The sequence below is a fragment of the Prionailurus viverrinus genome, chromosome E3 (genome assembly GCF_022837055.1).
Source record: "Prionailurus viverrinus isolate Anna chromosome E3, UM_Priviv_1.0, whole genome shotgun sequence".
Taxonomy (NCBI): Eukaryota; Metazoa; Chordata; class Mammalia; order Carnivora; family Felidae; genus Prionailurus; species Prionailurus viverrinus.
Genome location: NC_062576.1, coordinates 4,882,001 through 4,909,364, shown reverse-complemented (window position 1 = coordinate 4,909,364; position 27,364 = coordinate 4,882,001). Strand labels below are relative to the sequence as shown.

General features: G+C 47.4%; 4 protein-coding genes and 1 non-coding gene across 6 annotated transcripts in view; 3 read left to right on the top strand and 2 right to left on the bottom strand.

The window, feature by feature from the left end:
* LOC125153954 (zinc finger protein 268-like) overlaps positions 1-2,498 on the top strand; it is a 35,060-nt gene extending 32,562 nt beyond the window's left edge. The window contains exon 7 of the mRNA XM_047837494.1: positions 450-2,498. Coding sequence (XP_047693450.1) covers positions 450-604 — 155 coding nt within the window. The 3' untranslated portion in view covers positions 605-2,498. The remainder of the gene's footprint in view (positions 1-449) is intronic.
* On the bottom strand, positions 1,685-16,664 carry ZNF12 (zinc finger protein 12). 2 transcript variants are annotated; one of them, XM_047837492.1, is made up of 5 exons: positions 16,203-16,664; positions 15,208-15,272; positions 9,469-9,595; positions 9,123-9,218; positions 1,685-5,341 (listed from the first exon to the last, which is right to left on the bottom strand). In XM_047837492.1, the coding sequence occupies exons 2-5, from the start codon at positions 15,244-15,246 to the stop codon at positions 3,492-3,494; spliced, it is 2,112 nt and encodes a 703-aa protein (XP_047693448.1). In that variant the 5' UTR covers positions 15,247-15,272; positions 16,203-16,664; the 3' UTR covers positions 1,685-3,491. The 2 variants fall into 2 exon arrangements, with proteins under 2 accessions (XP_047693448.1, XP_047693447.1); XM_047837491.1 differs by lacking the exons at positions 15,208-15,272; positions 16,203-16,664 and having other exon boundaries at positions 9,469-10,158.
* On the top strand, positions 7,003-7,087 carry TRNAL-UAA (transfer RNA leucine (anticodon UAA)). The gene has a single exon. It is a non-coding gene; the product is annotated as a tRNA-Leu (tRNA).
* A 3,451-nt stretch (positions 16,665-20,115) lies between the features above and the next one.
* LOC125153955 (speedy protein E4-like) lies at positions 20,116-26,784 on the bottom strand. Its single transcript, XM_047837495.1, has 7 exons — positions 26,663-26,784; positions 25,978-26,175; positions 25,268-25,326; positions 24,679-24,764; positions 22,101-22,269; positions 21,834-21,938; positions 20,116-20,200 (listed from the first exon to the last, which is right to left on the bottom strand). Exons 1-6 carry the CDS (start codon positions 26,769-26,771, stop codon positions 21,879-21,881), a joined length of 681 nt encoding a protein of 226 aa, XP_047693451.1. The 5' UTR covers positions 26,772-26,784; the 3' UTR covers positions 20,116-20,200; positions 21,834-21,878.
* Positions 21,842-27,364, top strand: part of RBAK (RB associated KRAB zinc finger) — a 37,822-nt gene continuing 32,299 nt past the window's right edge. The window contains exons 1-3 of the mRNA XM_047837486.1: positions 21,842-21,976; positions 24,640-24,737; positions 26,803-27,276. The gene's annotated coding sequence lies outside the window, so the exon portion shown is untranslated. The remainder of the gene's footprint in view (positions 21,977-24,639; positions 24,738-26,802; positions 27,277-27,364) is intronic.

Below are 27,364 nucleotides of genomic sequence, written 5' to 3'. Positions count from 1 at the left end.
CTGTGGAACGAGGAGGGGATGATGCAGCTCACACTGTGTCTGTCGCGTCCACCCCTCATCTCAGTTGGATGGGGCCGACGCACCTGCTTTCGGTCTCACGAAGGACCGTGGTGGGCAGTGATGTGCTTGGGACACTACAGTGGAGAGCAGTGTCGTGTAGTCCCCGAGTTCCCCTTGGCACCAGCCTCCCTACTGTCTCTGGCTGCTCACACCTCCCCGCCGAGAGCCACATCTGCCCCCAGGGCACCCCTGCAGTCCCTGGACGTGTGAACTGCTTGGGCTTCTCTGGCACCCCAGAGTTGGGCTTGGGAAACAAGTCGGCAGCCCATGCTACTTCGTCAGTTTGGCAGGAATCATGGACTTTGAATTCAGGGAAGGGAAACACCGTTGGTTTGTGATGTCATCTCTGTGAGAAGGAAAAGGAATTTCCTTGTTTTGTTTCACTGCAGGCAGCCTGCAAAGCTGGCAGTTAGCTGGGCCACAACCAATGGACTGTACATTCTTCTCTGGGGAGCCTGGATGGACAGTGCCACCAAGCTCACTGACCTGGAACAAAGAAGCAGGTGACTTGGGGGCCTCCGACGGGATAGGGCCTTGGTGTTAAAACTACGTCTTCATTTTGATCCACATGAGAAGGAGTCAGTAAGCCACCGCTTCACTAACTCGAGGAGGATACAGAATATTGGGGGATCTCACGTGTCCATGGCCAGGAAGGGTCTGCCTTCTGCTCAGCCCCTGGAAACCCCTCTCAGAGTTCATGATCTGCTCACACCCCAAATTATGAGGTCACTGGTACAACACCCAGGAGCTCCTGCCCCCCCAACTCACCCCCAAGTCTTTCAGTCCCCCCTTCAGTCCTTACTGCAGCACAGGGAGGCTCAAGTCCCTCTAGTGCTTTCTTTATGAACTCGGGCCTGTGTTACCTTACACACTTGCCAGGGACAGTTAAAAACTTTTCATATATTGTATTCCATCAAGTCTAAAACCATGATTTTACGTGCCTCTAGAGAAGAAAAACAGTGGCATTAAAGAACATGCCACTGATCTTACTTTCAGAGATGTAATAATATGAGAGCACGGACATGTTTGAAACTGAACAGATCACACTGCTCCATCATCAGAGAGGCAGTCCGGGACCACTTATGTGTACCAGGCTCTTTCATGCATAGGCACTCGGTAAGAAGAATGTGGTGAAGCATTGAAACTTTTTGAGTATTTTACTTAAAATGCATACTGTGTATTTAAAGCTATAATGACAAACTACGGTGGGAATCTTTGTAGGTACCATTTCCACAAATACACCATGAGTATATTTTCCTACACAAAACTATACAACCTACCAGACTTTTCATTCCTGCTATGTAGCATACTCACGATTATCTAGAAGAATGTGGAGGGAAAGTGCTAAGCAACAAAAACAGGTGGCACGAGTGATTGAAATACACAGAAAATATGGCATTTCATCTCAGCCGTAAGGGGTCAATTATTCAACTAGAGGCTATTTGGCTAATCACTGGAAAGCAAAGGTCCTTACCCTCCACACCTATGTTGTCAACTCACACTATAGCGATGATCCATGGATAACATAAATTAACCTAAACAAAATTTGTCATGCATTGTAAAAAGGAAGGTATACCTGACACTTTATCAGGCTCTAAAGGTTCTTAGGTCAATGATGTAACAATTCAAGGAAACGTACATTTAATTGTTTCAAGTTGATTTGTAGTGCTCAAACTATTTACATCCAAATTTACAGAAAGTTAAGATAAAGCTCTCTATCAGTACTTACTTCTAAATAGATGATTTACCTAAAGTCCACTTCTCAATTGCATAATTCCTACAAAGGTATAACTTTGTATCTTCAGTTATGGCTAACAGAGCAACCAAAATCAACTGGCATAAAAGTAAATTTAGTCTACTACAGAAGAGACAGTCCAGAGGTGGCCCAGCTACATGGCTGGTTGGTTCAGTGGCTCAACGTCATCATCTAGGTCCCAGGTTCTCCTGATATTTCTGCTCGGCCATGCTTATAAATTATAATCCGTATTTGAAAGACACAACCAGGCATCCCATGCAGAGAAGGCAACGTTCGACAGAAGACTCTACTTCACCCTGCATGATTCATCCCTCGAATCTTTGAAGGAATGTTTTCCAGAGATAACCTGTCAGATCTCTCCTTTGTTCATCTGCACAGAACTGGGTCCTGTGACCACTCTAAACCAATGGCTGGCAATGAGAAAAGGATTACCATTATTAACTGAAACTAGTCAGGATCTATCCCTCATTCCATGAGGAGGAATGGATACCCAAACTCCGCCAGCGAACAGTAAGAAGTGAGTGACGAGGGTCGTTCACCAACGTCTGCCACAAACCCGTATGAAGAGTTCTTCATTCATTCAGGAAGGAGTAGAGCACAATATTTAAAAACATTATTATATCAAGTAAAAATACGGATAATTACTAAGTTACACAGTATGTGTGCTCTGCACACTTACACATATGTAGGCATCCGAACTAAAAAAATAATAGAACAGATCGAAAAAAAAAATTAGTACAAATGGAAATACTTTAAGTCTTTCTGTTTAACTGTAGAGAATGCAACGAGTGCTATAGGAAACTTACTACTGGAAACTTCTGGCATTAACAAAATTATCTATATGGTTTTCTATTTTATGCATAGATTTCTATCTCTTGCTGACTCAGGTAAAGTTGAACACATTACAAAAACATTAGCTTTTTTATAGACGACTTAGTTCATTGACAGGGAAGAGTGGGAGAAGCAGTGTACTTCATACACGATCAGATACGAGTTCAGTGACAGTATTAGGGTACTAACGTGGTGGAGCAGTTTCAAATGGATAATCTTACCATGTCTTACAAATTATTCTACTAAGGTTACAATGGCTTTTCAAACATGATTCAAATGAACATACAATTCCTGTAATGGAGCATCCTAAAAACAAGTGGACAAACAAACTTAAAAACTCCTCAAAAACGTAAGTCCTACATTCCCAGGAACACTCACGTATGAGCGCCAGTTGTGATGCTACAGTCTTGATCACTACCTGCTGATCTGACAGCTTCTGTTTGCACAAGTATCTTTACTCACAACAGTTATTCAAGTTCCAAGAAGCTTGTTACTACATCACAAACATTTAATATTAATAATTTCCAAAGGAGTATGTTTTCCACCTTCGTTAAATTGAGAGATTTTCCCTTGGTATGAATTCCCTGATATGTAAAACAGTTTGAGTCCACGGTGAAGTTCATACACATCCTACATATTTATAAATGTTTACTTCCGTACAGTCTGGTATCCGACGAGTCCTTGTTACAACTGTGGTCTTGTTACAACTGTGGTCTCTACCCTGTGAACTCTCAGATTTCAAGTCTGACTAACACAAAGGCTCATTCGTGTGCATCACCCGTGTGAACTCTGAGGGACGACGGCAGGAGCTGCCCGCTCACCACGCTGAGAGGGTTCTCGGACTTCAGAGAAGCCTTCCCACATCCAGTACGTTCACACTCCCTCTCCTGTGAATTCTCTGATGGCTATTGAAGGCTGACTTGTGGTAGAATTTTTTCCCACACTCGTTACATTCGTAGGGCTTCTCTCCAGAATGAGTCCTGTAGTGCACGGTGAGGTAGGACATCCGAGAGAAGGCTTTTCCACATTCATTACATTCAAAGGGCTTCTCTCCCGAGTGGATGCGATGGTGGATGGTGAGATAGGACATCTGGGAGAAGAACTTCCCACATTCATAACACTCATAGGCTTTCTCTCCCGTGTGTGTCCTCTGATGTCTATTAAGGGCTGAATTCTGGCAGAAGGTTTTCCCACACTCGTTACATTCATACGGTTTCTCTCCTGAATGGATCCGATGGTGGATGGTGAGGTACGACATCTGAGAGAAGAACTTCCCACATATGTAACACTCGTAGGGCTTCTCTCCTTTATGGATTCTCCGGTGCCTGCAAAGGGCCGAGTTCTGGTAGAAGGTCTTCCCACACTCGTTACATTCGTAGGGCTTCACTCCTGAATGAGTCCTGTGGTGGATGGTGAGGTACGACAGCTGAGAGAAGAGCTTCCCGCACTCGTTACATTCGTAGGGCTTCTCCCCGGTGTGCACTCGTTGATGCCGCATGAGGGCGGAGTTCAGGTAAAAGGTCTTCCCGCACTCATTACATTCGTAGGGCTTCTCTCCCGAGTGAGTCCTGTAGTGCACAGTGAGATAGGACAGCCGAGAGAAGAACTTCCCGCACTCGTTACATTCGTAGGGCTTCTCCCCGGTGTGCGTGCGCTGGTGTGTGGTGAGAGTAGACTTGCGGCAGAAGCACTTCCCGCACTCGTTACACTTATAGAGTTTCACGCCCGTGTGAATCTTCTGGTGGTCGTTCAGTGCTGACTTCTGGGAGAAGGTTTTCCCACAGTCGTGACAGACGTAGGGTCTCTCTCCTGAATGTGTTCTCTGGTGCTGTGTGAGGTGGGTCTTCTGGCAGAAGGATTTCCCACAGTAACTACATTCGTAGGGCTTCTCTCCTGAGTGAGTTCTCTGATGCTGAATGAGGTGCAACTTCTGGTAGAAGGTTTTCCCACATTCGTTACATTCGTAGGGCTTCTCCCCTGTGTGTGTGCGCTGATGGACGGTGAGGGTTCCCTTCTGGCAGAAGGATTTCCCACACTGATTACATTCATAAGGTTTCTCTCCTGTGTGAGTCCTCTGGTGTATGATAAACTTTGACTTTTTACAGAAGGATTTCCCACATGCACTGCATTCGTAGGGCTTCATTTCCATGTGAGACCTCTGGTGTACACTGAGGTTGGACATTTGAAGAAAGGCTATTTCGGATTCATTCCACTTATAGGGCTTCTCCTCCATATGGTTAGCAAAACCTGGATCCTTCTGAAAGGCTTTCTGGCATTCAATATATTCGAAGGGTTTCCCCAAAATATGAATGTTCTGATAAATACTTTCTTCGTTTAGACTATAAGCTCCCCCACTTTGATTAAATTCGTAAGATTGGTCTCCTGGATGAGTTTTCTCAAGCTTCACACGGGGAAACGGTTTCCCACACGCACCACATTCGTCAGGCTTCCTTCTTGCATAGCTGCCATCACTACTGATATATTCTGAAATGGACTTCAAACTCTTTTCACATGAGCCACACTTATAGGACATTTTCCTTGAAGGAATGGGGTTCGTTTCCACATTTAAAGTCTTACCGAGAACATTACCTCTCTCTTCAGTCGGGGTTTTGTTGATGGACCCAGCTTGCCTTGAATGTTTGCCTTCATTCTCCTGGACCCTTTCAACCAGGTCATCGGCTTTCCAGACTTCTTCTAAAAAGAGGCAAAATTAACAACATTTCGTGTATCTCCTACATTAAGACATGGAATGTGACTTACATGCAAGCATTTCATCGTGGTGTAGATGCCAGCTCCATGGGCAGATGTAAATATTTCCAAGTGTACTTCTTTTCCCTACCCTCATGGTTTGGGGTAAACACATGCATGCATGCGCACATACACACATACCTCTGAGGTCAGAAAAAGGGAAAAGCTCAAGCACCTTTGATCTTTGCTGCTTTATAAGGTTTTGTTCAAAACTGGGTAGAGAAGGTGAAATGTAAACACAGAGCAGGGATGGGAAGACAAGGGATGGTGGATGAGCAGCTGACAGGCAGATATGAGACGACTCACAGCACAGCAAACGGGGATGAATGAGGAGTGCTCCCAGGCAAGCTGGGGTGCACAGATGCCTCAGGAAGCAGTGGGGGAGGGGAGGAGCCCAGCACTTTGTGCCACACCGTTTCCCATCAAGTTGGGGGAGATGATCACAGGCTCAGGCACCATCGCTTTTTACTGAGATTTCTGTGACAGCATTTTGACCAGCCTAGATCCTTCCACACTACTTTCTTTCGTTTCAGCTTCCGCACAGTGGGGCCAAATCAGCGTGCGCCCAAACCTCCTTGTGTTTAGAGTAACATCCCTCTGGTTCTGTTTCACTTGAAAGGCGAGTCCCAGGAACTCGGAGCATGCCAGCCCTTCAGAAGTTTAAGATTTCGTAAACACTCTATTGATACTATGATTTACACTGAACTGATTCTGACCATGAAACTCTATTTGTTCTTATTTGGACGGTGCAGCATGCACTGTGGCTGGGTGACCAGCAAGTACTTAAGTCACCTATGATTCAGGATCATCCAGGGGTGAGACGGAGACAACGGTACCTACTTTATCAGGCTGCCGTGAGATTACATACATAAACTCATAAAGTGCTCAGAACAGCATCTGGCACAAAACACATGCTCTGTGAGTTTCGCAACTATTTTTCCCATTTTCAGACTCCTGGCGATTCCCTTAAACTAGTCTTGCCTCTGACATACCACACTGTCCCTTAATTCTGAATGTGAATAGGCTTCGCCACTCGTGACTTTCATTTGGTTTCATTTACAAACCTTAAAAATCAGATTCCCCAAACTGTTCCTAAAACAGTGACCTTTATTTTTACTTATCTTAACAAGTTTTTGGATGAACTTGACGGCCGTGCTTGCTGTCATCTACATCAGATGAAACCGTACCAGCCTTGTCCTCCAAAACCTACAATTCCCTGAGTGCACTGCCAAAACATCAACAGGTAAAACGAAGGAAAAAGTCTGACAGAGAATACTTTTTGCCCGGATTCACAGTGTGATTCCACCCTGGGTTTATACCAGCCTACGAAGAAGAATTTCTGCCCCAGGGAAACCAAGCTATTTGCTAGACAAGAGGTGGCAGAGGACCCATCCCAGGGCAGTTAGGTGTGGGGGAGGGGGCCTGACCCTCCGTCCCAGGCACCATGTGCTTCTGAGACAGCTATGGTGTGCCAACAGTGCCCAGCTCCTTTCAACCACAAGTCTCAGCTTCTATTGCTTTATTCAGTCTGCTTGGCTTCCAGCCTTGATCTACTCAAGACCTGTCTTTCAGAGAGTTCCATGCTTTAAAAAAACAAACAACGGGGCGCCTGGGTGGCTCAGTTGGTTAAGCATCTGACTTAAGCTCAGGTCATGATCTCGTGGTTGGTGGGTTCGAGCCCCACGTCGGGCTCTGTGTTGACAGCTCAGAGCCTGGAGCCTGCTTCCGATTCTGTGTCTCCCTCTCTCTGACCCTCTGTCGCTCAGGCTGTCTCTGTCTCTCAAAAATGAATAAACATTAAAAAAATTTTTTTTTAATAAAACAAACAAAATCTTCTCAAGTCCCTTCTCACCTCAATTAGATCCATTTCCCCTTAAAGTTGAAAATAACTACTCCCCATAGAAGGGCTTAAGCACGGTGGTTCAGCCTGGAACATCAACATTCCACGTGAAATGCTGAGGGTCTCTTTGTTTCTTTTAAGTAGGCTCTGTGCCCAGTGTGGGGCTTGAACTCATGAACCTGAGATTAAGAGTCGTGTGCTCTACTGACTGAGTCACCCAAGCGCCCCTGAAATCCTGAGTTGTAAATTATACCACACAACTCTCTTTTCTTAACCAAATCCTGTCTCTTAGAAAGTATGACTACTCACTATTTCCTTTGAACCCCTGAACTGAAATCAGAGCTGTTGCTTTTGATCTGAAACCTCTGGGTATCTTTCAAGCACCTGCAGAATAAATGGGGATGTGACCCAGGTATGAATATTTAGCACCACTTATCAATTACTTCTCAATAGATGGACAAGAAAGTTCTTTTACCTACTGGACTCCACACATACTCAATGTGGACTACATGTTACATACTTTGGCGAGGAGAACATACCCTTTTCTTTATAGGATTATAATTTGGGAAAGAAAGAAGTCAAGCAAAATATATATAATATCAAGTAAGATTACTTGATCAGACCTAACTTTTTTCAAGGTATGGCCCTGAGGCAGAGTCACCTTGAGACAAGGAAGAGACCGAAATAATAATAAGAGCTGGAAGGAAAAGCTTCAAGGAGGGGCAGAAAACCTGGGCCCTGTGCTCAGTTATCTGGAAGAATGTGCTGTTATCTGGCAAACAGAGCACTCCCCTCCGAATTAAAGCAAAAGGGACAATAACCACATGAACAGAAGACATTTAGGAGGACCCAGTGGATTTAGCAAGAGTTCTGGGAAACAACAGAAAATTAATTTTCCAGGCACCACAGGGAAGACGAGAAATTTACACTTCCTTTCAGTAGCAGCAGGGAAACCCCTGAAGGCTCATCCTGAAAGACCAGTGATAAGATCAACTGGAAATTTCCAGGAATGCATCTTGCAAGTGCACATAGCACGAGGGACCACTGGGCTGCTACCACAGGAGATTGGACAGGAGGACAGGAATGGTAAAGCATAAAACAAACAGGCAAACAACAACCCTAATGGCAGGAGAAGCCCTTTGAAGAACTCAGGAAGCAGAACCCAGCAAAGGGGGAGGCAGAGCCTTCAGAAACATTTCTGGAGCGTGGAGGGAAAGGAATCATAACTCATTCCCATGCACCACACTCACTGAGCACCCACTAGGACAGAACAGCACGGTGAGTAAGGGACAAGATGGACATGCATGTCTGGGCAGACAGGAGGCCCAGACACTGCTGTCACCCAGCTCAAGAAGGGTTGGATCTCGGGACAGATGAGCAGCACACAGGCGCACCAATGGCAGAGGTGCACCAAACTCACTGGCTCAGGCACAGGATGGGGGTTTGGAATCTGACCTCAGTAAAGGGAGACACGAAACGGGACAGAGACCTGTCTGAGGCATCTCACAGAAAAGAGGAAGAAGTAAGGAAGGTGGCAAGAAACCTACGAGTCCTGTCAGTTACTTTTTCATGACAGACGCGAATGCCTAAAACCTGAAAGAAGCCATGATAACGGGCGACTGCAAATGCCATGGAGCAAGCAAGACCCGAGGCTCAGCAGGGAGAAGGGAGCCGCGGGGTCTGGGCTCCGGGGAGAGGCAAAGCACGGAAAAGCTCTGCAAACACAGGTTCTCATGGGGAAGGAGGAAGCCTCCGGGAGTGAGGCTTGGGTAGCTAGAGCACACACACAACTGTCTGTAGTCCCTTCTACAGGCTCAGGACCATGAGAGATTCCTGGGGAAAAACACTTCCGAGTTACCAGTCTCCGCACTGCCTGCACTAACACACCTGGGTAACTGTGTGGTAGGAATTCTCCTTCTACTATCCATGGCTCTTCTCCTTGTTCCAACTTGATGATAACTTCCGGTTTGATAATGTGACAGCCTGTTAATAGAAATGAGAGAGAACTTGAGCCTCACTGCTGGGCTGCCGGGTCTCTCATCGTCTGAGAACGGTGCTGCCTTATGAGCTGCACCACAATCAGAGCCTTGCACTGGGGAGGTGAAGACCAAAGGCCCTGCCTGGTGCCCAAAACAGACCACTCACATTTGTCCCATCAAATTCAAAGTTACAGTCGGTACATCTGAGGGAAATCCCATGTATCTTAGCAATCGAGAGAGCGGGCTCTCCTCACCCACAGAGACGAGGTGGCTGTAGTTCTCCAGCATCACATCCCGGTAGGTGGTCTTCTGCTCAGGATCCAGATACTGCCACTCCTCCTGGGTGAAGTCCACGGCCACGTCCCTGAATGACACTGGCCCCTGTAATGGTACCATGATCGGAACCAGATGAGGTAGAGAAGGCATACGGGGATAAGAGCTTACCAAACTCACTGGTCAAGTGAACTACAAACACTGTCATCTCCTTTATCATGGAAAGAAAATAAATCAGAAATACACTAGGATGAACTCATTCAGTAGTCACCAAAAACAGAAAATACCATCTTGCACTGTGAGCGGGCCATGGACAGTCCTGGCTGCTGGGGACACGAAGACCAGCAGACACAGCCCCTGTGCCAAGGGGCACAGGCCTGAGAGGCACTCAGAGAAATGCAGGGTGCGCTTTGCTCCTCCTTTTTGCTTCCAGAACATTACTGATGTTGGCTCTCCTTTGACCTCCCCTGCTGACTCCCTTCTGTCTCCTTTGCTGGCTCCCCTGTTCTCCAAGACATCCTGAAGTTAGAGGGCCTGGGGCTCCGTCTTTGGTCTTTTACACTTTGCTATCTGCAACCTGCTGTGAGTATGTCAGCGTTTCGCAAACCTTTACCACCAGGCCAGACCTCTCTCCTAAACTCTAGACACGTGTCCCAGATCCAAACTCAACAGCCTGAAATTCAACCACTGTTCTCAGTCAACCTGATCCTCCTGTGCGTGGAAGGAGCTGATCTGTGATATTTGCCACAACTGGCAAAGGAAGAAGCCAGGCAACACACATCCTTGTTGTGTGTGTGTGTTTTGGTTTTTTTTTAATGTTTTTTATTTATTTTGAGAGACAGAGAAAGTAAGTGAGCAGGGGAAGGGGAGAGGGAGAGGGAGAGGGAGAGAGAATCCCAAGCAGGCTCCATGCTGTCAGCGCAGAGCCCGATGTGGGGCTCAATCTCACAAACTGTGAGATCTTGACCTGAGCCGAAATCAAGAGTCAGACGCTCAACCAACTGAGCCTCGCAGGCACCCTGTGAGTTGTGTATTTTATCGCAAGGTATGTCTAGCAGGCCTGACCATGGCTGCCACGTAAACTGTCAGTGATAGCCTGTTCAATTGTCCCTAATTCCTAGCTGGGAAGCCCAGAAGGAATCCCCTTTCTGCCCATTTACACATTCCAGGGGAGCCGGAGCTTGGTCCCAAGGAGGGGCAAACAGACCCAGAGACTGCCCAAGCCAAACCTTTAAATATGGATCTTCTGAATAAACTGTTCCCACTCAAATACACCAGTTATTACAACCATCCCTCAGTATCACTAATTCTGAGATAAAGGTAACAATGGTACCTGTCAAGTATCATAATGCCAGTATCAAAAGGGCTAATCCATGGAAAGCCCTGAACTAAGTTCTCTGGACATAATGACACCTCAGGTTACTGTTGATTATCCATTATGGATCTTATCGCTCTTTCCAAATAAGGACAAAAATTAACCAGAAAATACAGAAATAAATTTAAACAACTAAAGCCAATGAGGCTGTCAGATTTATGCAGTTGCCAAGGAGGAATTATAAAACAGTGCCAGTACATTAAAAGCAAAAAGGCTCCAGTGATCTGACAAGGCATGTAAGGAGTGCTGTGGAAGGAGAAGGCTGTGTCCTGCTCAGGGGCCATTTGAGAGAATGACAAACTCCTGACATTGACTGAAAATCTAAAATATTTAACACGTAACGATCAAAGAGTGCAGGACGCATCCTGTTGGCAAGATTCCCTGAGACACCTGGTCACCTGAACCTGTTATTCTCCCAGGCTCCAGGTACAGGGACACCAGGGACCAGGTAAAGGTGTCCAGGTCCGAGCACCAACTGCTGACAGGGCACTGGGTGCTGTAAGAGGTGGTTCCCACCCAGGCCAGACTAATCTGTGTGCAGAACTGCCCAGGCCCGGTCTGTGAGGAGACAGTCCTGGAGATAAAGTAAGGAGGTATTCCAGAAGCTCTGCCCGGCCTTCATTCAGACACCTCCAGCCACAACTGCAGCCGCCCTCGTGAAGATCGGCATCCAGAAGTTCACGTGTCAAAAGTTATTACCAAAAGCAAAAGAGCAAGGGATTGAAACAGGACGTAGTTTCATTTCAATGAATAAACAGAACAATGTACATCTTATTCTAACTTCTGGCTTTGCGTGTGTAATTTCACAAAATGTGCAATTTGCGCGGACTTTTTTAATGCTTGCATTTTGGTCTTATTGGGGGGGGAAGCACACTAGGAAAAAAATTACAATTTTTGTTGTTTGTAATGCACGTAAAATAACTGCAGTGCTGCTCCTTAAAAAGAGCATTATCGTGAATGTTCCAAACTGAATTTTTTCTTTGTGACGGGTTTGAGTAGTTTGCCCAAGTTCACGTTCATGTGCAAAGGGAGAAAACTACACTGTTCTTTCCCCAGCTTCAAGCAAGCAGCTTTACAAAAGCACTTTAAACTCAAGGAAAATGGGTTTCAGAAAACCTGGCTAACAAATTAAGAAACCAGTCAGAAACTGCATTTAGGGATTTTAGGTCAGTTTCAAAAGGGAACAACATTTGCTGTCTTAACACTCAGTACAGCTCATATTCCAGAGATGGCTTTGTAATCAAGAATGCAGGGCTGGCTACAGAGTTTCACACAAGCCAGGCCGTCAGACATGAGGGTAACAACACCCTGTGAACATCTCAAGCTGCCATGTTGTCAGAAGGTTTCTGATGCAGACAGCGCTGCTCTCTCCCCTGGTGTGGGGGAGGGAGAACAGGTTTTCTTTACCTTTCTGAGACTCCTTTCAGCAGTGGCTAGAAGGGCACAGCACTGGCATTCCATCAGTAAAGACTGACAGAGAAAGAGACCCCCTCAGAGGATTGCAGACAAAGACCCAAGTGCAAAATGACTTTACAAGGGGCCCTTGTGTGTCACAGCCACCTCCGCATGTCACAGAGCTCACATGCCTTGCTGGGGCCCAAACAACAGAGAACAGCGAGAGCCTACTGGGGCGGGAAGACTGCAGTCCAAGGGTCCCCACTGAGCCAGACTCCTCTTGAACATCCAGGAAAAAGAAAGACATCCTCAGACATGTGAGGCCTGCAGAGTCAGGAAGTCAGTACATCAGTCCGCGGCCCGTCCAAGGACAGCAACTGCGGCGGTCATCCAGAGCCAGGAGAGGAAAACCAAGAACGCACAGAAATAAGAGGGAAACACCATGAAGTCCTCCCCACTCACCACCGTGGACCGTCTACTAACGAAGTGGCAGCTCCAGTGCTGACTGCTGAGGGCACTCTGGAACTAGGAGTCCTACCCACACAAATTTTGAGAAATTTAAAAAATGTACAGTATTCAACTCGTCAAAATGAAAACATTAGAGGACTATATAGTAAGGCTGGAAAATAAAGTAAAAAGACAAATAAGCTCGGAAGAAAATGTTTACTAACATGATCCAAACAGACAAAATGTGAAACAATTAAGACTCCTTTGTAAGTCAAGAAGAAAAGCACAACAAACAAGATAGTATAGGGACAGAGAGACTAGCAGTGGATGCGAACAGGCATTTCACATAAAACCAGAAATAGGCCAGTCTGAAAAAGCTACAGGCTGTATGACTCCCAACAGTAGCTGACCACTGAATGATGCGGGGGTGAGGGACACTGACCACCCCCCCCCCACAGTTGAAAGTCCACATATAACTTTGGACTTCTGCCAAACTAACTACTAATGGCATGCTGCTGACCAGAAGCCTTACTGATAACCTCAACAGTCGATTAACACGTGTTTTTTGCATTATGTGAATGCCAGACTGCATTTTTACAACGAAAAAATACAGAAAATATCAAGAAAATCATGAGGAAGATACCTTTATGGTCCCATGCTGTATCTATTGAAAAATATCCACGGATAAGCAAACCCAAACAGTTCAGACCCGTGTTGTGCAAAGGTCACCTGTATGTGAAATCCTGAGAAGGGCAAAACCATACACACAGCGTAGAAGCTCGTAATTGCCAGAGACTGGGGGAGGAAAGAATGAACATGTGGTGCCCAGGGAACTTTCAGGGCAGTAAACCTGTTCTGTATGATATTGTCACAGTGGACATACGCCATCTTACAGACGTCAAAACCTGAACCATACAAGGAGCAAACTAACATCAACTCTGGACTTCAGATAATAATGTATCAACACTGGCCCATCCACTGAAACAGTGTACCACACTAATGTAAGATGTTAATAAGGGAATCTGAGACATGGAGGAGTGATGGGATCTCTGTACTGTCTGCTTAATTTTCAGATGAACCTAAACTGCTCTAAAAATGACCTACTGTGGGCCGCCTGGTGGCTCACTTGGTTGAGCGTCCGACTCTTGATTTCAGCTCAGGTCATGACCCCAGGGTCATAGGATTAAGCCCCATGTCGGGGCTCAACGTGGAGCCTGCTAGACCTTCTCTCTCTCTCTTTCTCTCTCTCTCTCTCTTTACCCCTCTCCCCTGCTAGAGCTCCCTCGCTCTCTCTCTCTCTCTCTCTAAAACAAACAAAAAAAGAATATAACAAGAATATGAACAAGCAAATGTGGTAACAGAGAATGAAGAAAGAGATTAGAAAGAATCCCATTTTTCTGGATTCAGTGACAGGCTGCTCAGTAGAACAAAGAGCTGACAGGGACGAGAGCAGAAGGCATAGGTGGGGGCTACAAATAATTACTATTAACCTGAGGTGTCCTTTGGACAACCTCCATGGAAACGCTGGTAGGTGGCTGGGCAGAGGCATCTGGTCCATGTGGAAGAATGGACAGAGTGGGCAGTTCAGAGCACAGGAGGGTAAGTCAGACAGGTATAAAGGTCGTGAGCCAGGGATGGAAAAAACAGCACATGAACAGGGCAGATCAGTCAGGAAGAGAGTAGAAGAGGTTTGTCATAGAACCAACAGAGCAGACCTTGAAGATGGAAAGCCAGGAGAGCAGTCCAAGGCAAGGACTGGCAAATCGCTGGCTTTGTACATTAGCTCATGGGTAACCTTTACTGGGGCAGGTTCTGGGGACAGGCAGGGACAGAACCAAGACTGCAGGAGAAAACATGAATAGGAACTAAGCAATCTTTGTTGCTTGACGGCACAGTCTGAGATGCACACCAGATAGGCTAGCATAGAAAAAGATTTAGCAAGACTTACTGGAGGGTGAGAAGGCCATTCCTCCAGAGTATCCTCATTTTACCCCTGGATCAAGCAGTAAAAACAATGTATCTATGGAATGATGTTGTAGTTTCCAGGAAAATTATATGCACTAGGTGATCCCTGGACCAGTATGTCTCAGCTTACAGGAGGCACAAGTAAGGCACCAACAGCCGTGGTTTAGGGGCTGCCATTTAGGGAGCCTGGTCACAATTAAAGTGAGATGGTCAAAGAAACTGCAAAACCCTTGAGAAAACAAACCTGTTTCTCAACAGGTCAGTGTCAGTCCAGTAACGAATGGCATTGGTCATTTTTTTCAATGAATGTCAAGCAGATCAAGGAGGCCCTGCACTTTGGCTTTCAAGGCTCTGAAGGATCGTGCTATCCACACATGTGAACACGACAGAAATGCTTGCTGCCACTCTGGTACTCCGTGTCTGACCAATCATATCTCTTTTCTATCTCTACCTTCCCCTTTAAAGTCTAAACTATTCATCTCCTAGGGGATATTACAAAAGGAAGTGGGGAATAAATACATTAAACAGAAACACTTACCACAGATCTACTCATCTTCTGCTCCTCTTGTAAAAACATGGGCAACAATGAAAGTAGGGGCAGACCTGGGGAAAGAAAAGAGAAGCGATGAAGGTGTATGTGATCTCCACTGCCAAGAAAGTGCTCTCCTGGAAAGTTCCATGGAAGAAACCTGTGGGGGAACTGTCCCTTTAAATCTTCAGAAGTTAACTGGAAGAATAAGGAGGGAGCACCCACCTGTCTGCAACTGGCACCTGACTATATGGTCACTGAGTGGATGTGTTTCTCAGAATGAACACTGTATCCTATTGAGATAAACCTCCATCATTCAAAAGAAGATACAAAAAGAAATTCTGTTATAGTCATCTATTTTCTAGCCATGCATTTAACTACTTAAGATCAGAACAGGATGCAGGATGGTCTGAGTAAAAAGATGTGCACCCGCATGGCTGTCTTTAATCATTTGTAGACACTTGAACGTGCTACTCAAAAGGATCTTTTGTTAAGAAACTTACTTTGACTTAAAACGTAACAGAGTGGACAGCACATTGGCCGAGGAGTTGAGTCGCATCCACAATCCCACCCATAGACTCGGTCACCCTGCAAGAGCCACCTCCCTTCTCAGGCCCAACCTCCTCCTCTGTCACCCCAGCGGCCGCGGCCGCAGCAGCAGCAAACCCTCGCAGGCTTGTCCTGCACTACACTGGCGGATGCCACAGGGCAGAGCCCAGCGCGGTCGGCACACAGAGCACACAGCACAGGTGCTCAGGGGCGCTTAGAGACCCGCTTGGAAGCCGGAGAGGGCGGCACGCGGAGCAAGGGGTATCGGGACTGGAGAACGGAGCGGACACACAACGTCCGCAGCCCACGCGGGGACCCCCTGCGCTCCCAGGAAACCCGGGCCCCACGAGTCCCGGGGAGAGCCCATCCCTCCCTGGCCGCCGCTCGCGCCCTCGGTTTGCGGCGCGGCCCACAAGATGCACAACCACCTGGAGACCCGAAAGCCCACGACCTACCTCGTCGGGACCTGCCGAGCTGCCCCGAGGCTCCCGAGGGCTCCGGAGCTGGCGCGGCGCCTCCCGGGGCCGCCGTTCCCGAGGAGCCGGATCTGAGCCTCCGGGACAAGTTCACTTCGGGCCGAAGACCCTCTCGGGGCCCAAATCGGCCGCCTGGGGCCTCGCCGTACCGCGAGCCTCGGCCGGGCCGCCGCGGGTGCAAACGGGCCGGGCCCGATCCCAACGCTCTGCGCCGCCGCCGCCGCCCGCCCGGCCACTCCGGCCCAGCCCGCGGGCTCCGGGGCTCGCGCTTGGGGGTCTCGGCTCGAGACTCCGCCCGGCCCGCACAGCTCGGCGCCCGCTGGGTGCTGGCCCGGACGGACGGCGTGCAGCCCCGCAGGCCCAGGGCTCCTTGCCCGCCTGAGGCCGAAGCCTGGGAAGCACGGCCAGCGGTGACCTGGGCACGGACAGGAAGCGAGAGCGGCGCGGCGGCACTGCGCGTGCGCGAACACGCACACTGGACGAGCTGCACATGCGCAGGACGACGCCGGCGGTGCGCCTGACAGAGCCCACCTCGAGAGCGGGACCAATACCCGGACTCTGTTTCCCGTAAGTCTAAGCGCCCACACGTTAGGGGACGTCTCAGAAATCCCCACCTCATCTAGCATGCAAGTCGCTGTAAAGGATATGTGGCTGCATGTTACCGGAAAAGCTGAGAGGATGGGAGTAGCTGAAGAGACAGGGGCCCTTGAGTTGCCTGCTGGACCCTCCCTGTGTCACTCCTACCTTTTTCTTTTATAGTTTTCTCAGTGTTTCGTCTTTACAAAGCGACCACCCCTTGTTTGTCACTGAGTCAGTCCTTTCAGACCCCGGAGACAGTTCCTTTTGCCACAGCCACCGTAGCCTAGCTGCTCTGACTCTTCTTTGTTCTTCTTTTTCTACCTGTTCCTGACTTTCCCACCATTGAGAGCCACACATCCTTGTGACATCAGCTCACATTTCCGAAGCAGCTCCCAGATTCTTAGTCCTTCTCAGCCTTCGGTTGCCTCCAGGATCTCCCACTTTCTCAGCTGGTCCACCTCTTTGTCCTCCAAATTTCTTAAGCCTCACCCCCTTCTCAGCGGCGTTGCCCCTCCCACCCCCCACCCCTCTTCAACTGGATCAGTCCTGATCCCAGGTTCTTTAGGTGTCTTGGCTGAAACCATGGTGCTCTGCACCATGCTCTGTTTCCCAAACACTCCCGAATCTCACCCTGTCATCAGTTACCTGACCATCTGTTTTCTTGCCTGTTTGTTATTGCTTTATTGTTTGAATCCATTGTCCTGTTTCTTGTGTCTCTTCATTCAGCTGTTTCATTTTAGCGATTTCCTAATCTGCCCTCACCTACCATCCTGCAGAGACCTAGAGCTTCTTAAATATATGTTTTAATTCCTAGGTGTCTCATTCCAAGCTGTTCCTGTCAGACTGTTTCTCCTCTTTGTTTCCATGTCTGGTGAATCTAGTCTTTCTGCTGCCCTCAGTCCATCAACTGCATCCGATGTCTGAATGCTGTCCCTCTCCTAGAGCTTCTGTAATTTGATGCTGTTGTCCTTGTGGCTCTTCTTGCCTTGGTGGTTTCACTTTCTGAAATTGCTCCATGCTTATTAGCTGATCTCATTTACCAGCACTGCACCCCCACCCCACACATTTTTTCTTTGTCCTCTCTTTATTCAGTTGCTCACTGTCATTAGCTGCTTCTATATAGACAACTACATTCATCTCCTAATTTCTCATGTCTCCTAAGATATCCCAAATCCCTGTGAGTACCCCATTATTTCAATCCTTATTTCTTCAATGTCTCAAATATCTCCCATGATATATCTGTCCTAAAATGTTTACCTTCCCTGACCACCTGAGTTCTGCCAGACCCCTGACCATGGCCGGCATGTTGTATAAAGAACTTATCTGGTGAATACAAGGGAAGGGAAGCAAAAATAATATAAAAACAGGGAGGGGGAAAAAAACATAAGAGACTCTTACATATGGAGAACAAACAGAGGGTTACTGGAGGGCTTGTGGGAGGGGGGATGGGCTAAATGGGCAAGGGGCATTAAGGAATCTGCTCCTGAAATTATTGTTGCACTATATGCTAATAACGTGGATGTAAATTTAAAAATTAAAAATTAAAAAAAAGAATTTATCTTGTCCCTGTCCCTGGTTCCTGGGAGAGAGCCTCTAAATCTTTGGAATTTCCTGAATGCTAGCAGTGTCTGTTACTCATCATGGGCCTCTTGGACCAAAACTGAGTTTATGCTCACAAGGTGACTCAGGATAGGAGCCAGCCATGCCAGGAAGACCAACAGGGTTGGGGCTTTGAACCACATGATATCAGCTCAGTCTCTGGAGGAAGGCAGGGGGCTGGAGATTGAGTTCAATGTATGGCCAGTGATAGAATTAATCATACTTTGCATAATGAAACCCCAATACAAACTCTGGTCACCAAGGCTCAGGTGAACTTCCTGACTGGTGATATATATCTATGTGCCAGGAGGGTGGTGTGCCCTGGGGACACTGCAGCTTGGTATTTTGGACAGTCCCAGTATTCTCTGGTGCTACCACATCCCTAGATGGTTTCCTCCAATATTCAGGATTCATGTTATTAGCTCTTTCTTCTCCATGCCTATCTGATTTGTCAGCTTTAGCCCCTCTTACCTTCTCGTGCTTCTCAGAAAGTTCTCCAAAACTTTCACTTCTTTTCAGTTGTTCCTTTTTCGTCACAAAGGATCTTCCTTCTACCACAGTAAACTGGAATTGGAGGTTGTGAAAAGGACTCCCCTTATGATTAAAATAATGAACACTGCGTGTGTTCCCTTGCACCTGTGGGTGTGTTTGCCATGGACCATCTCTGGGAATGCATATCTTGCTGAGTCACCTTGCCTTCATTGTGACTTTCAGATCTAGGTCCCCATAGTACTTTCTTCCTTCTTTCTTCCCCATTTCCTCCCTCAGTATCTTCTCCTTGTTTTCCGGCTTTAGAACTCTAGCTCAGGATTTGCCTTGTCTTCTATTGCTTTTTTCCATGTGAAAAATAACTCAGAATTATTTTTCAGAGTTATGAAATGTGGTTGAGTGATCACAACCCCATTAAGAAACATGATCATTTGACATCAAACAGGTAGGGCAGACTTGGGATGACTATGAATATCATGAAGGTAAGAAGACTTTTTATCTTTATTATGTTTCCCCAAGATACACACTGTAGTATCCTCTTTAATAATCTAAAATAACATACAAATGTGTCATCAAGGCAAGTTAAAAAATTACAACTGAATTCTCACAATTGAATAATGAAGAGTAAATGTCAATTAAAAATCTAGTTACAAGAACTTGAGAGAACTATCCATCTGCTTATAATTGATATATTATATAAATATAATAACACAAAACCTATCCTGAAAATGTAAACAAAATTATATTTACATATACGTAACACCTGTAATCTCATCACAAACTTTGTAGGAAGAGCATGTTTTGAAAAGTATGACTATTTCAGAACTATTTAAAATAAATACATAAACATAGAGTATAAAAATAAATATAATCATTCTAAGGGCAAGACTTTCAAAATAAACCAATGAAATTTATGGCATATTGTTAGGCTATCTATCACAAACAATCCTTTGGCTCTAATTTTACATTTTTGAAGTACTTCCCTCCTAATCTGCATCCCAGTGCATAAAAAACGGGCCCTCCAACTTCTACCTCAGAGGAGATTTGAATTAAAACAATCTGAAATATTTGGTGGTGCCCTGGGAAGGGACAGACCCTGAACAAAACCCTGGTTTCTCATTGTCCTTCCATGGACTCCTAGACGTGCCCCCAACTCCTAGGAGTACAGTGTGATAACTCTATTCAGCTCATTCTAGAAGGTTCTAGGTTCTTCCAGATTATCTGTACAAGAGACTCCTCTCTTCCTTCCTCAGGCCTGTCATTAGCATCCAGATGGACTTCCTGCTGAAAACCTGCATCTCCCCTGGGCTCTGAAATTGAGAGAAAAAGAGGATGTCCGATTGATTGCAAGGAGGCAAGTCTCCAGTTAGAAAAGATTATTCACATTCCCAGTCAATTGTAATCAGAGTTTAGGCTGATTTATAAATCCATTTTTATCTTTAATCCTTCATTCTAAACCTCAATTCATTTTCAATTTTGATCCTTGGTCTTTGCGGACCCTGCTTCCAAAAATGTCTTACTATGGTGAAGGTCAGGCCCAGTTATCTACATGCGCTGTAGCCAGGACTCTAGGCGATTCTTCTCAGGGAGTAATACAAACAGGAGAGAATGTTGCTTTAGACTCAATGCTCACCTTGGTCCTTTTGTGTTTCTTACGGTCTGAATTAATAACCATACTACAAACATCACCAACACAACAACATCATGAACCATGAGACCAGATGCCTAACCTCCCATTTGAACCCTGAATCCAATGTTTAACCAAAGCAGTTAGTCCTAAATTTGGTCAGTGCTATATGGCCCGAGTGCCTGTGTCCACCCCCCCCCCCAAATCAACATGTTGAGACCCTAACCCAAAAGGTGATGGTGTTAGAACGTGGCACCTTTGGGAGATGATTAGGTCATGAGTGGAGGCCTCATAAATGAGATTAGTGCCCTGATAAAAGAGACCCCAGTGAGCTAGCTCTCCCTTTCCGCTGTGTGAAGACGCAGCGAGAAGGTGGTGAGGACACAGCGAAAAGGTGGCAGTCTGCAGCCCAGAAAACAGTCTGGCATCTTGCTCTCAGCCTCCCAGTCTCCCAACTGTGAGAAAGAAATGTCTGCTGTTCGTAAGTCTGTGGTACTTTGTTATAGGAGCCTGAACAGACTAAGAGAGCCAGTTCGCACAATTCAGACCACATCTTTACTTAATCCTCTGCCCAAATCTGTCACTATGTGTCGATCACAATAAGCCATGCTGAAACTGGTATTCCTTAACCTTTACTCGTTCTGACAAACTTCCTTGACCATAAACCTGAGGGGAAACGTGTGATTGAACAAGATAAGAGACTGTTCTGGAAGTGGGCCAGGTGAGGTGAAGAACGCATATGTGGTCTGGCCATAAGCAACTTGCTCGAAAGCAAATTTGGATGAAGACATAGCTAGTCATAATTTATCTTTTATTACTGGACAGGTAGGCTGTTTCCATCAAATATCATATTGTTAGACTTTTATTTTGTTGTAAGTAAATCCCTAGAGTTAATAGTCTCTCAGGGATTAAAGGCCAAAAATGAGTTAAAACAAGAAAGTCAAAACACAATATACGGAAAAATTAGAAACTTTCCTATTTCACACAAAAAAATCAACATGTCGTCAAAACTCTCATCCAGGCCCAATTGCTTTGGATGCAGTTATTTCAGCCAAGTCCATGCCTCTGTGACAAACTGGTTTTCCTGAGCTCTGGCACCCACATATTTCCCTGAGGTCATGCCTGGTGTGTGGTTGTCAGCTCGTGGCTGGGACGTGAGTCAGCATCTGGCTGTGTGGCCGCCCCCACTTCACAGTGTGTGGAAGGCTGATGTGTGGGATGGGGGGCAATGAGCATGCGTCCAGCAATTAGACTCCTCCGAGTTCCTAAGTGGACAATAAATTATTCTGCCTGTACCCTTGATGACACAGACCTACCTTCTCTCAGGCCGATGACCTCAGGCCTCCGTGGTCCCGGGAACTCTAGGGCATGAGGGTGCGATCTCGCCCCCACACCCACAGCTCTGGATCAAAAGCCTGGATCTGGAAGACAGACGGCCCCCTGAGCAGACAGCCTCCAGGTAGGCCCCCCTCCCTGCCACCGTCCAGGCTTTCATTCTTTCTCATCCCGAATCCCGTGTCCCTCCATATTCCCCTCTCTCTCCCACTGGGCACCCCCCCCCCAAGTCCCCACAGCCCACCCACCTCCTCACACTCTTCCCGGGACACCCTGGTCTTCCAGCCCATGGATCGGATGAATTGAAACCGCAGTTTGTGAAACAAGGGACGCTGGGAGCGGTTCTTCCCATACAGGAATGAAAAGATGGCCTGTTTGGGGGCCTGGTTATCTTCTTCCATATCATTGGCCAGGTAGCTGGAGAGAGATGTTAGGTTGCTGGTCAGGAGCAGGACAGGCAGGGCCCCCCCCCACCCACACACACACCCCAGCTCAGCTTCCCAGAAAGGACACAGGCTGCTCACTACCCAGTGTCTCCAGATGCCACCCAGTCACCAAGAAGGCACTGCTGGGCAGAGACGTCTCCCACCGTGATGACAAGACAGAACTGAGCAGGGAAGCCGGTGGGCATGTCCTGCCCTGTGTTCCCAACCCCATGCCCGCCCCTTGCCCTTCACCGTGTCTGTGCACACACCTGTCTCCCTGTGTGGACTGGGGACATACACAGTTCCTGCAGCCAGGAGCTGAGTCCACTCTATTTCTGCAGAAAGTGGCTTTCCTACCAAATGACTAATGTAGGACTTGGTTCATGTGGATGCATTAGTTCAACATGCATTCTCCCCATCCTTCTTCTCATCGCCTCATGGTCCTTGGCATGTAAGATATACTTGGGGAGTTTTTGTTCAGTGAATGAATGAGTGAATGAATGAATGCTTTCTCTCATGGTCAAGGGCAATACTGATTACCTCATAGGTTCAAAATAACTTAAACATTTGCAGAATGGAAGGGATTGTGTTGAGTGTTTGGAGAGGAGTGTGTGGATGTATTTTGACAAGACCTGCCTTCAACAGGTGTCTAGTCTAATGGGACTGGGGAAGGGGGTGTGGGGGCTGGATAAGAAATAACTATAGTCCAGGGGCACCTGGGTGGCTCAGTAAGTTAAGCATCAGACTTTGGCTCAGGTCACGATCTCACAGCTCACCTTGTGAGGTAGAGCCCCGCGTCAGGCTCTGTGCTGACAGCTCAGAGCCTGAAACCTATTTCAGATTCTGCCTCTGTCTCTCTCTGCCCCTCCCCTGCTCATGCTCTGTCTTTCTCTCTCTCTCTCTCTCTCTCTCTCTGTCTCTCTCTCTCTCAAAAATACACATTAAATATATTTTTTAAATAACTATAGTCCAAAATATCCATAAGACTAGGATTATTTTTTGAAAATGTTTTTTAATGTGTATTTTTGAGAGAGAGAGAGACAGACAGACAGGGGGCGGGGAGTGAGAGAGAGAATGAGTGGGGGAGGGGCAGAGGGAGAGGGAGACATGGAATCTGAAGGAGGCTGCAGGCTCCAGGCCCTGAGCTGTCAGCACAGAGCATGACATGGGTCTTGAACTCACATACTACGAGATCATGACCTGAGCCGAAGTCGGACACTTAACCAACTGAGCCACACAAGCTCCCTGAAAATGTTTTTTTAATGTTCATTTATTTCTGAGAGAGAGAGAGAAAGAAAATGTGAGTGGGGCAAGGGCAGAGAGATGGGGGTACAGAGGATCCCAAGCAGGCTCTGTGAGGACAGCACAGAGCTGGATGTGGGGCTCAAACTCCTGAACCATGAGATCATGACCTGAGCCAAATGCTCAACTGATTGAGTCACCTCAGTGCCCTATGAGGCTAAGATTTTAACAGAAGCGCTACTCAGGTACAAAAGTCAGAGAGGTCAGGGGAGCATCTGAAGATTTGGGAGTTGGAATCAACCTTGAGGACAGGTCATTTTCTTCAGGTGCATGTGTAAAATCAGCTAGACAGAAAACGCAATATAGAAGCAGAGGGAAAGGTACTTGGCAGGTTGGGTGGAGAGGGTTGGATCCAAACTGGGAGCTCTGGCCTTGCCCAAGAGCACCACTGGCCGGCGAAGTTGGAAGATGAAGCAAGGGAAGGGTGCTTTGGAAGGACTTTAGGCACATAGCACCTGCTGGCTTGGGGACAGCCTTGTAAGACACCAGCAGGAGTATTTACAGTAGGTCTGTGCTGAGTGCTGAGGGCCTGAACTGAAGCATTTGCGCAGGGAATGCGGAGAGGAAGACAGTGATGGATGTCACTTGGGCTTCTCTCTTGGCTTGGGGCAGGGCAGTACACTTCCTTCCTTCTCTCCTCTTTGGATGGTTTTATGTTTTCTATTCTTCAGTCTCTTAACTGATGTTAGGGTTATTTGTGTTTAGAAAGAACAGTATAAAAAACGCTATGCTATAATCCTATCGTTTTCATACACAGACTAAACAGTTTAAAAAAACAGGTTAAAAAATAATCAGTTACAAACAGGTTTAAAAAAAAATAGATGAGGGGCGCCTGGGTGGCTCAGTCAGTTAAGCATCTGACTCTTGATTTTGGCTCAGGTCGTGATCTCGTGGTTTGTGAGTTTGTGCCCCGCGGTGGGCTCTGTGCCCACAGTGTGGAGCCTGCTTGGGGTTCTCTCTCTCTCCCTCCCTCTCTGGCTCTCCCCCCTCAAAATAAATAAATAAGCTTGAAAACAACAGATGAAGGCCAGAGTCCCACTTCTCCCCTCCATTGTCACAGGGTATTGAGTACCACTGATGCCCGAGGCAAAATACTCACAGTGCTACGAAGAAGTGGATTCGTTGGAACTGCCAGGAGAAGAGGCCAGCACGGCTAAAGTAAGCTATGACCATAGACAGGAGATACTGATGGGGAGAGGAAAAAAGCCATAAGACAGGGATCACATCCTAGGGGAAGGAGAAAAGTGGGGGCAGGGCGTGGAAGGCCTCAGCAGGTGCTCATGCTCCCACATGTCGGCTGAACCCGCTTATTTGGTATCAGAAGGTTGGCTGCAAACCCAGGAAGTCAAGGGGAGAGTTTCTGGTGCTCCCAGGGTGGCTTGCTCTGCTCTTTTGGGGGCTTGTCTTTAGGATAGCCAGCTTCAGGAGGGTCTTTGATAAGCTGGAGCAAAGGGGAGCCCCCAGGAGCTGAGAGGAGAGGGGACTTAAGGTGACAACAGCCAGAGAGCCACAACAAGGGTTCAGATCCCAGAGGATCTGCAAGAAACCATGAGGCGCCTGAAGGGAAGTGTAGGCAGCATCAGGTTGGAGAGAGAAGGAGAGCTGAGGGTTCAGAAGGCATCCGCCTGCCCCGGGACAGACGTTGGAGCCAGCGGAAGTACATCTTCGTGGAGAGTGACAGACGATACCTTGTCAGATACCCTTAGGTTTTTGTCCCAGGCCAGGAATCTTTTAACGACAGGATCTTCTGTGAGAAGAAGGCATGTGTTAGGTTGGGAACCAGAACTGGGTTAGTGTGGGAACATTCCAGAGTGAAGAGGAGAATGATGCTTCTTCCCCCTGAAGAGGAGAAAGAGCTTGTAGGATGTGGCCAAGGGTGAGGCTGATGGGCAGAGGTGAGAGGAGACCACTCCCTGGCCAAGAAAATATGGTGGTATCCTTGCGGGGTGGCCAAGAGAGAGCTAGGATTCGGATCTTCAGTAAACAGTGGTGCTCTGTCATTATCACGTACTGCTGCAGGGGCCACAGAGACCATAGAGTCATTCACCATCATTTTCTCATTTGACAGTGACCTCAGGGTACAAAGATGGCCTGTCATCCCCCTTCACACAGATGACGGCATTTAGTTTCAAAAGGCCACTAAGAGCTGAGATGTCCCAGGGGCATGACCAAAACCAAGGTTTCTTGTCCCAAAGACAGACCTTTCTCCAAGTGTCACCTAATCCTCTGTCGTTTTTAAGTGTCCCTGATGAGGATCAATATGGGGTCCTCCAAGGATGGAGAGAGAGCTCAGCAGCTAGCAGAGAATTCTTTTCCATTGGAAAAGTGTAGGCGTTGGAAGTTTCTTGTTTTTTAAGGAAAAAAAAGAAAGGATAGGATTGGAGGGTGCTCTGCCTACCCAGCAGCCTGTTGAAAACCTCATGGTGCTCAGGCAGCACTGAAGACAACCGCTGTCTCTTCAACTTCATCTTGAGTCCACACAGCGTCTCCACGACCCAGACGTCCTCACCCCCTGGGGCTGTCTCCTCCTCTGACTCCTCCCTTCTCCTCTTCCAGCCACAGGAGGGAGGCGGGGGATGGGGGTCTACCCGGGGGGCTGAGTGAACAAACCAGGCTCCAATATAAAGCTTCTGTCTTTGGGATTCAGCCATTGGCCACCCAAGCCCCTCCGCAACCCAAGCCTCCCCTCATTCTCTCTGACCTCGGAGACTATTGGCCTCTCCCAAACCATCTTTCCATCTTTCTGCCTTGTTGATATCCACCTGCCCCCATTCATCTTTGCCACTGTTCCATCCCCCTGTCCTCGAAACTCTTCCTCATTATAGTTAATCTCTCCCATTGGAATAATGGAATAGTGGAATAATTTCCTCTCCTCCTTTATCTCATTTGAGGATCTCATCTCCTGACCCTCCTTCCTTGCCCCCCAGGTTTTCCTTCCATGGGGATATCCTTGTCCTTAGGTCCTGGCTCTCTGAATCTCTCCTGTCACACAAACCCTACTCACATGCTCCTTTCTGACTTGTGTACCCCTTCCTCCTTCCTAGTCAACACTCTCAAGTCCCTTCTTCCTCCTGCTTCCTCACCTGATGGTCCTGGGCTTTCTTCACCCATTACTGCCTGCAGGGGGTACCCCGAGGAGCTGGGCTGTGGGCTCTGGTCCTCAGACCGGGAACACGGTTGACAACCGGCCATGATTTCTCCCAAACTCTTTCTTCCCTTCCAGAAAACTTAGATTGTGTTCTGCTCAAACTCCTCTTCTGGATTCTGGCTGAACACAAGCCCGTTATCACTTCTCCAAGCTGGGGAAAAGCTGTAAGTGAAGAAAAGCTCTGAGAAGATGCTGTTGTCCACCTCCGCTGCTAAGCACTATGGAGTTTGATCCTTCCAATCAGGAAGGTCAGAAGCCTCTGATGTCATCGGTCATTCCAGCCTGGCAACCAGTTTGAAGGAAAACACGCGTAACTGCCAGACAGGTGTCCACTTTGGAGATTGGGGTAAAGGATATCTCCTGCCGCCAACCCAGCCTTGGACCGTCCTCCAGAACTGTCCTCCAGAGTCTGGACCACTCTCCAGCAGATGCCAGGCTCCCTCCATGCTAAACTTGGACCATGTCAGACTCTCTCCACCCCTCTACTCCTATTTCAAGGCGCAGTCTGGCGGGAGACGGAGGAAGCCAACAAGGAAATTTAGCAGGAAGGTAAGACCTTGTGAGAGTGAAATCAGTATCTAAAGAAGGTCCCAGGGACATTGATTTGTTGGGTTAAAAGCTAGTTCAAAATGCTGAA